Source organism: Oncorhynchus clarkii, chromosome 12, assembly GCF_045791955.1.
Source record: "Oncorhynchus clarkii lewisi isolate Uvic-CL-2024 chromosome 12, UVic_Ocla_1.0, whole genome shotgun sequence".
Taxonomy (NCBI): domain Eukaryota; kingdom Metazoa; phylum Chordata; class Actinopteri; order Salmoniformes; family Salmonidae; genus Oncorhynchus; species Oncorhynchus clarkii.
Window position 1 is genome coordinate 58,703,268 of NC_092158.1, and position 10,159 is coordinate 58,713,426.

General features: G+C 44.9%; 1 protein-coding gene across 1 annotated transcript in view; it reads left to right on the top strand.

Moving 5' to 3' along the window:
• Positions 1 to 6,283, top strand: part of LOC139420870 (E3 ubiquitin-protein ligase RNF43-like) — a 162,143-nt gene extending 155,860 nt beyond the window's left edge. Inside the window, exons 7-8 of the mRNA XM_071171244.1 lie at positions 91 to 1,704; positions 2,009 to 6,283. Coding sequence (XP_071027345.1) covers positions 91 to 1,704; positions 2,009 to 2,034 — 1,640 coding nt within the window. The 3' untranslated portion in view covers positions 2,035 to 6,283. The remainder of the gene's footprint in view (positions 1 to 90; positions 1,705 to 2,008) is intronic.
• The last annotated feature ends 3,876 nt before the right edge of the window (positions 6,284 to 10,159 follow it).

Sequence of the window (10,159 nt, forward strand, 5' to 3'; positions counted from 1 at the left end):
ACAAGTACATTTTTCCACAAAAAATCCAGTTTTAGAAACTGTGTGTGTGTGTGTAGTCTGCTTTACTGTGTGTATTCCTATGCTCCACAGGTACAGAGCTGTCACGTCAGTCCCAGAGGAGCAGACTGCAGCAGACCCCCGAGCACAGCCAGGGTTTCCTGCACCCCCACCCCTACCCACACGCCTTCCCCCAGCATCCCATCCCCTTCTCCATGAGGCCTCACTACCCCCGTGGCCCCTCCGGCCCCTACCCCTCCCTGAGCCACTACAGCAGCTCCCCACCCCTGGACCCCCAGACCCTCCGCTTCCTCCCTAGCTGGCCTCTTGGCTCCGGCTGTGGATACATCCACCCTACAGAGGGCCCCGGGAGGCCTCACAAGGCCGGGAGCAGCTGCAGGACGGCAGGTCACCCTCTGGGGTCCCACTACGGCCCTGGGTCCCACCGCTCCTGCCACGCCTACCGCTCCGGCTGCCCTGCCCAGCGCAGCAACTCCAGTTCCAGGCTCCACCACACCCCCTCCTTTGCTCCCCGCGCCTCCGAAGGGGGAGTCCATAGCCGGGGGGCCGAGGGAGGCAGCTGCTCTGGGGGGAGCTACCGGACGGAGCGCAGTGGCTACCTGGCAGACGGGCCGGCCAGTGACTCCAGCTCTGGCCCCTGTCACGGTTCATCCAGTGACTCGGTGCTCAACTGTACCGACGTGTCCCTGCAGGGTGTGTATGGTAGCTGGTCCACGTTCCGCAGCTCCCTGAGCAGTGACTATGATCCGTTTGTGTACTACGGGCCGGGTTTGGGACGGACAGGCCGCAAGGACAGCATGGAGGCAGGGGCCCAGAGACCAAGGTCCCTGGACTCAGTGATGAACAGAGACAGAGGGCGAGGGAGCCCTGAGGAGCAGCCGCAGGCTGTGTTTAGCCACGTCCACTACCACCGCCACAGACACCACCACTACGGAGAGGACGGGGAGCGGGAGCACGCCCAGGGACAGGGGCCAGGCAGGGGGTCAGACGAGGAGCAGGGGGCTGCTGTTGCTATTGGCTCTGGTACTGGTTCTCCCCCGGCTCTGGACAAGGACTTCCCAGTGTGCCCTCTGAAGCACAGCCCCTGTCAGTGCCCTAAGGCAGAACACACAGACAGTACGGAGGTCCACGGCCACGGGATAGAGGGTCAGGACCATGAGCTTAGCCTCAGCCCCCCGTCAGGCCCCCCTCCTGCCCTGGTAGCACCAGCACCCTTAGCAGCTCCAGCCCCCTGCTGCCACCAGGACCACGGCCGTGGAGGCCACCCCCATCGGAGGGCAGACCGGCTCGGCGGCTTCGTCCTCGATGGCCCCTCGGTGCTCTTCCACCAGAGCCTGGAACTGCAGGATGACTGTAGCATCCACATTCACTACGGCCAGGGCCCCAGCTACTGCTGCCCCCCGCCTGACCTGCCCATGCCTGTGCCTTTCATTCTGGACTCTGGGGGTATGGGGGCCCTAGGGGGCCTAGAGGACTGGCCCTGCTGTGGAGGGCCCCACCATGTAGTGTGGCAGAAGCGGGTGCAGCAGGCCCACTCTGAGCCCCAGTTGCTGGGGCCAGGGCTGGGGGGCCCTATGGACAGACCCCCGCCCCCATGCAGCAGGAGTCACCACGGTCACCACAGCCCAGCGCACGACCGCAACACAGACTTTTGTTTATACTGCCAAACATTACACAACAATCAGGGTGGGTGTTCAATCGGTCCTTATATTATAGCTACATGTGATGTGAACAGCTGCTCCCGTATTCTAACTTGAATGTGCTAGTATATGCTATGGCTCTATCGCACTTTCCGCGATTCTTTGCGTCTCCTCAACGCCGAATCAGACGAATTGGAGGGAAGTTTAATTGAATTACATTTTGGGAAAGAAGGCAAGGAGAGAAGATGCGATTAATCGAGGAAAGATCATTTAGAAAGATGCCCATTTGTGTTAATCTTCCTGTCATCCTGTGTGTCAACCCAACCTATTGTCTGTTTCTCTCCCTCCAGGATCAGAGGAGGAGTCCGGTGTGTGATAACTAACTAACTCGAGAGGTGCATCCCCAAACTCACGCTGCTACGTACACAGGAGCCGGAATGGACAAACACGTCATCGGCGGCCATCTTTCTCAAGTCTTCAAAATAATTCCACATGAAATACCTGCATTCAAACTACACTTCCCAGAATCCCCCAGTCAGTGCTGAGTTACATCTGTCAACAGAGATCAAAATTAGTTAGATTATGATTTTTTTGAACATTTGTTTCTTTTGACCATCAAATCAATGAAAACACAAGTCAAGTAGAGACCTGAAATTGCTCATATTCGTTGTTGAATTCAAGTATGTCAATGTGTTTGATTTAGACTTTTCTTGTCGCTAAGTGGTGTACTTGTTTCAAGATGGAGACTGACTGGGAGATGCTGGGAAAACAACTCCTACATCACAAAGGGGAAATTTGTTTTATTCTCTTCTGCCTTGTTGTTTTGTTTTGTAAATTACACGAAGAATTAAATACCGACATGATATTACAAGTTCCCAGTTTGCCTTAGTGACCGCTAGGAATTCTCACTGCTCAGGACTTAAGCCTTGATTCACAGTACGAAACTCCCCTACTGTTTCTCTCAGTAGAAATCACATGGACAAATTGAATATCTAATTCCTTGAGTAGTTAAGCACTTAATCGATTATATTATGAGGTACTACTCAGTAATACTTGATTTTCCCTTATTACCCCCATAGATGCTCAATTGGAGGTTTCTTGCTTTTTTCTGCCTGCCTCAAATCAGATTCAGAAATGTGTTCCAGTGGCGTAGGTATCGCAAAGGTACTCATAGCTACAGAAAAGAGCCTAGAAGCTTCTCTCTGGGCAACCTGCCCCATTGGGGGAAAAGTTATTTTCTTAGCCGGCCTTACAAGCAGTGTGCATCCTGAGAGGTCACTAGAGGCTAGCATGGGGACTTGTGTTGGTTAATTCAATAATGGCAGCTGCTTCCATCACATTTTGTTTGCTTTGTGTTTCGGTAAAAAAATGTAGTCTGTAATTTTGAACCAGATTCACTGAAATGTGTTATTATTACAAGCTATTTTAGTTTTGCTCATGTCATTTCTCATGTTGCCAGTGGTTACTTATTATGTTTGATCTGAGTGCTGATTTTGTGGCCAGTGAAGGAGGGAGGGGTCCACCAGACAGACCTGGGTTCAAACTGTATTTGACATCTTTCAAATACTGTAGCTGTGCTTGATTAAGCTTGCCTGGCTCAATGGGACAAATGTAAATATCCCAAAAGTGCAAACCCCACCCATCTGGCATGTACTCCAGTCAGGCTAAAATATGCAAATGCTCCAAGTATGTGAACAATTTCAAATACTATTTGAACCCTGGTAGGTCTGCCTCCAGAAAATCACACAGTGTGAGTGAAACTTCGCTCAGCTCAGGAAGGACATCCGCCATGTCTCCTGCTCTTCACCCCTGACCTCTAACCAGATGTCCTAGTACATGACCCAATCAATCTCTCCCTTCCATTTCCCAAATACCAGCAGCTAAAGCTCAGCAAGGGTGCTCTTATCTTGGAACATTACAGCAAAATATTGTATACAGTGCATTCGGAAAGTATTCAGACCCCTTGACTTTTTCCACATTTTGTTACGTTACAGCCTTATTCTAAAATGGATTAAATAACAATTGTTCCTCATCAATCTACACATAATACCCCATAATGACAAAGCAAACACGGGTGTTTGGAAATGTTTGCAAATATATTAAAAATAACAGAAATACCTAATTTACATAAGTATTCAGACCCTTTGCTATGAGACTGGGGGCTCGTGAGTGGCACAGCGGTCTAAGGCACTGCATTTCAGTGCTTGAGGAGTCACAACAGACACCCTGGTTCGAATTCAGGCTGTATCACAACCGGCCGTGATTGGGAGCACAATTGGCCCAGCGTCGTCCGGGTATGTCCAGTGTAGGACGTCAAGTACAGAGAGATCCTTGATGAAAACCTGCTCCTGAGCGCTAAGGACCTCAGACTTGCGAAGGTTCACCTTCCAACAGGACAATGACCCTAAGCACACAGCCAAGACAATGCAGGAATGGCTTCGGGACAAGTCTCTGAATGTCCTTGAGTGGCCCAGCCAGAGCCCGAACTTGAACCCAATCTCTGGAGAGACCTGAAAATAGCTGTGCAGTGATGCTCCCCATCCAACTTGACAGAGCTTGAGAGGATCTGCAGAGAAGAACGGGAGAAACTCCCCAAATACAGGTGTGCCAAGCTTGTCGCGTCACACCCAAGAAGACTCGAGGTGTCACACCCTGATCTGTTTCACCTGCCTTGTGCTTGTCTCCACCCCCCCACCCGGTGTCTCCTGTTTGTTCCCATTATCTCCTGTGTATTTATACCTGCGTTTTCTGTTTGTCTGTGGCCAGTTTGTACTACCAGGGCTCAGGCTAAGACCCAGATGCAGACACAGGATACATATAGTATGAGTCTCAGAGTTTATTATAGTACAAGGGGCAGGCAAAATGGAAGTCAAGGCAGGCAAAGGGTCGTAATCCAAAAAGTCAAGGGGTCTGAATACTATCCGTATGCACTGTACATAATTACTATGTAACTGGAGGAAAGTCATGATAATTCATAATTCATTCAACTTTGGGGAACATACATTATTCACTACCATGTAAAAACAAATATTGATTCAACGTACAATTATAAGGCAACCAGCTTCAATAGGATTGTGAGTTTGCTCAACCAAAATTGCATTGAGCAAACTCACAACAAAAATTTGGTTGGAATTTTATGGAGAAAACTCACAATCCTATCGCTGCTGGTATCCTTACAATTGTACGTTGAATCAGCATATATATATTTTTTTTTCACAGTGTACCAAACATTGACTTAACAAAGCTGTGGCCTTTTATGAACTTAAGTTAACTTAAATGGAAGCCTGGTGAAACATCCTAGAAAAAAACCCTGGGAGAAAGAAAAGTATTGAAATGTGTGTAGTTATATCCCCCAATATATTTAATTTCTTAGTGAAAATGTGAAAGGAGACTGCATTAAGACAGACAGTATACATGGAGCCTTTGTTTTTAATGGAATAAACCTATTGATCCCCAGACTATTTTCGAAAGAGCTGGAAGCACTTAAACAGCCTTGTCTGATCTAGTAACACTCTGAATTTGTAATTGAGATAAGTCTGTCTATGCTATTTACTTCATTGTGCCTTCTGGATTCACTTTTCAAAGGGGTTAGTTGTGGGATCTGCATTCACTACTTCCTGTCAATGGGTTGAAGTTTATTATGATATAAGATCAGCAAATTACCTAATACATTAAAGCTCTTGTTATTTTACCAAAGAAACACAGTTTTGAATGCAATCAACCTGTGCCTTTTATTCCTCCTCCATCAAACTTAAACCCAAGTAAATGTGTTTTACCTAACAAGAGAAATCTGAAAATGGAATCGTATGCAGTCAAACAGTGGAAAATCATGGATTACAGCCCCATATATTCAATACCTCGTTTCTAATGTTTTTTGGAGACAGCTTCTCTTGCTAATACTCCAGGTTGTGTTTCTGTTATATATATTTGTGTAGAGAACAGTCCTATGTAGCCTGGTTAAACCAGACTGAACACTGCACTCACCATTGTTTCCCTTGAAACAACAGTGAAACATTGAAAAATCTGTCTGGATTCCAGGCTACAGTTCCCTAGCCTTAGCTGAAATGACTAAATCACAACCAACCAGCACTGGAATCCACAACCAACCAATATTTTTCAGTAAAAACTGAAAGCAAGGCAAATCAAGGCATTAAAACTATGCCAACGACCAGAACAAGGAAATATAAAACTTAAATTAATCAAACATCTCTGAAATGTTTGGGGCGATTTTATTATCCTCTTTAGGGTTGTTTTTTGTTTGTGTTCATTGTTTTGTTTTTTAACGCATAATGAGCTGAAACTGCCTTTTTTCTAATAGAGCACAATCCCGATAGAAATTGAAGGGATCTGTCAGTATATTTTGGATACTTTGTGTACAAAAAGAGAAATACAAAAACAGAAATGAAATAAAGTGTTGTATTTTATATATAATAGAACATTTCAATATGGTGATATGTCACTAATATATTTATTTACTAATATATTTATCCATTTTTGTCCAGGTCCTGAAAAAGAATGCATGGTTTCTGTATAGAAACGATATCTATATGAAACTAAGTGCCATCACAGATGTATCAACATGGCTTCATTCCAATTATATGCAAATAAATTATTTTGAAATAAAACCTCTGGTGCTGATTATGGTCTCAATTTTATGATCTTCATCTTCAAAATGAAGTATCTATCTGACAAATCTCATTGTAAGACTTGGTCATTCCATTTCCAGTCATCAGAAGTATCATGTTGGCACTGGCAATTATGTAATTGACAAAAGTACCAAACTTTGAATTGGTTCTTACTTATTGAATTGGTTCTTACTTAGGTCAACGATGGAAAGCTGGTGCATGTTATCACAGTGATTATACAATGAAGAAATATCACAGAATGCTTAGTAATTGCCTTCAACAACTTGTCCCATACATTTCTCAAAATAGGTGCTAAATCTCTTAGCAAAGCTAAGAACATACAGTAGAACATAGTGGCAAGAAAAGTATGTGAACCCTTTGGAATTACCTGGATTTCTGTATAAATTGATCGTCAAATTTGATCCAATCTTCATCTAAGTCACAACAATAGACAAACAGTGTACTTAAATTAATAACAAACAAATGATTGTATTTGTCTAGTCTATATTGGATACATCATTTAAACATTCTCAGTATAGGTTGGAAAAAGTATGTGAACCCCTAGGCTAATGACTTCTCCAAAAGCTAACCTGGAGTCCAATCAATGAGACAAGATTGGAGATGTTGGTTAGAGCTGCCTTGCCCTATAAAAAACACACACAAAATTTGACTTTGCTATTCACAAGAAGTATTGCGTGATGTGAACCATGTCTCGAACAAAAGAGATCTCAGAAGACCTAAGATTAAGAATTGTTGACTTACATAAAGCTGGAAAGGGTTACAAAAGTATCTCTAAAAGCCTTGGATGTTCATCAGTCCACGGTAAGATAAATTGTCTATAAATGTATAAAGTTCAGCACTGTTGCTACTCTCCCTAGGAGTGGCCGTCCTGCAAAGATGATTGCAAGAGCACAGCGCAGAATGCTCAATGAGGTTAAGAAAAATCAGCTAAAGACTTACAGAAATCTCTGGAACATGGTAACATCTCTGTTGACGAGTCTATGATATGTAAAACACTAAACAAGAATGGTGTTCATGGGAGGAGGACACCACTGAAGAAGCTATGCTATCCAAAAAAGACATTGCTGCATGTCTGAAGTTCGCAAAAGAGCACCTGGATGTTCCACAGCGCTACTCGCAAAATATTCTGTGGACAGATGATACTACAGTTGAGTTGTTTGGAAGGAACATGCAACACTATGTGTGGAGAAAAAAAGGCACAGCACACCAACATCAAACTTCATCCCAACTGTAAGTATGGTGAAAGGGAGCATCATGATCTTTGCTGTCTCAGGGCCTGCACTGCTTGCTATCATCGACGGAAAAATGAATTCCTAAGTTTTATCAAGACATTTTGCAGGAGAATGTCTGTCCGCAAATTGAAGCTCTTTTTTTTTTTTTTTTTTTGTGAAGTTTACCCCCTTTTCTCCTCAATTTCGTGGTATCCAATTGTTAGTAGCTACTATCTTGTCTCATCGCTACAACTCCCGTACGGGCTCGGGAAAGACCAAGGTCGAAAGCCATGCGTCCTCCAAAACACAACCCAACCACAGTGAGCATCCAACCCGGAAGCCAGCCGCACCAATGTGTCGGAGGAAAACCGTGCACCTGGCGACCTGGTTAGCGTGCACTGCGCCCGGTCCGCCACAGGAGTCGCTATTGCGCGTTGAGACAAGAATGTCTCTACCGGCCAAACCCTCCCTAACCCGGACACCGCTAGGCCAATTGTGCATCGCCCCACGGCTGTGACAGAGCCTGGGCTCGAACCCAGAGTTGGGTTCGCAAATTGAAGCTCAACAGCAGATGGGTACAGCAGATGGGTGATGCAACAGGACAACGACCCAAAACAGAAGTAAATCAACAACAGAATGGCTTCAACAGAAGAAAATACGCCTTCTGTAGTGGCCAAGTCAGAGTCCTGACCTCAACTCGATTGAGCTGCTGTGGCATGATCTCAAGAGAGGAGTTCACACCAGACATCCCAAGAATATTGCTGAACTGAAGCAGTTTTGTAAAGAGGAATGGTCCAAAATTCCTCCTGACCATTGTGCAGGTCTGATCTGCAACTACAGAAAACATTTGGCTGAGGTTATTGCTGCCAAAGGAGTGTCAACCAGTTATTAAATCCAAGGGTTCACATACTTTTTCCAACCTGCACTGTGAATGTTTACAAGGTGTGTTTAGTAATGACATGAAAATTTATAATTGTGTGTGTGTTATTAGTTTAAGGTATGTGAACCCTTGGATTTAATAACTGGTTGACACTCCTTTGGCAGCAATAACCTCAGCCAAATGTTTTCTGTAGTTGCAGATCAGACCTGCACAATGGTCAGGAGGAATTTTGGACCATTCCTCTTTACAAAACTGCTTCAGTTCAGCAATATTCTTGGGATGTCTGGTGTGAACTCCTCTCTTGAGATCATGCCACAGCAGCTCAATCGAGTTGAGGTCAGGACTCTGACTTGGCCACTACAGAAGGCGTATTTTCTTCTGTTGAAGCCATTCTGTTGTTGATTTACTTCTGTTTTGGGTCGTTGTCCTGTTGCATCACCCATCTGCTGTACCCATCTGCTGTTGAGCTTCAATTTGGTCTATTGTTGTGACCTAGATGAAGATCAGATCAAATGTATTGTCCAATTTATGCAGAAATACAGGTATTTCCAAAGGGTTCACATACTTTTTCTTGCCACTGTATTATCTCAGCTTCATTGGTGTACCCGTACAATCATGTTGTAATATTAGTTAGAAATGGCGAGGTTGACCCTGGCATCCTGTTCCTTCGCATTGCGGTGGCTCGCGCTTTCAGTTTTGCGCGAATTCCGCCATCTATCCATGGTTTCTGGTTAGGGTATATTTTAATAGTCACAGTGGGAACAATATCTCCTATGCACTTCCTTATAAACTCACTAGCTGAATCAGCGTATAAATCTATATTATTCTCGGAGACTACCCGGACATGTCCCAGTCCGCATGATCAAAATAATCTTGAAGCGTGAATTCCGATTGGTCAGACCAGCGTTGAAAGGTCCTAGACACAGGTACATCCTGTTTGAGTTTCTGCCTATAGGAGGGTAAAATCAAAATGGAGTCGGATTTGCCGAAAGAAGGGCGGGGGAGGGCCTTGTATGCATCGCGGAAGTTAGAGTAGCAGTGATCCAGTGTTTTGCCAGCACGAGTACTATAATCGATATGCTGATAGAATTTAGGTAGCCTTGTTCTCAAATTTGCTTTGTTAAAATCCCCAGCTACAATAAATGCAGCCTCTGGATATATGGTTTCCAGTTTGCATAGTCCAGTGGAGTTCCTTGAGGGTTGTCGCGGTGTCGGCTTGGGAGGGATATACACCGCAGTGACAATAACCAACCAACGAGAATTCTCTTGGGAGATAATACGAACGACATTTGATTGTAAGGAATTCTAGGTCTGGTGAACAGAAGGACTTGAGTTCCTGCATGTTGTTACAATTACATCATGAGTCGTTAAAAATGAAACATACAACCCGCCCTTCTTCCCTGAGAAATATTTATTCCTGTCAGCGTGACGCACAAAGTTTCCTGGTGGCTGTATTGACTCCAACAACATGTCCCCAGAGAACCATGTTTGCGTGAAATAGAGTATTTTACAATCCCGGATGTCTCTCTGGAAAGCAACCCTAGCCCTAATTTAGTCTACCTTGTTATCTAGAGACTAGACATTAGTGAGTAAAATACTCGGAAGCAGTCGGTGGTGTGCGCGCCTCCAAAGTCTGACCAGAAGGCCGCTCCGTCTTTGATACCATTCCATTTATTCCAATACATTCATTTTAATGAGGCCATTCTCTTATAGCTCCTCCCACCAGCCTCCACTGGTGATGTTATTATCTGAGAACCTTCCTTG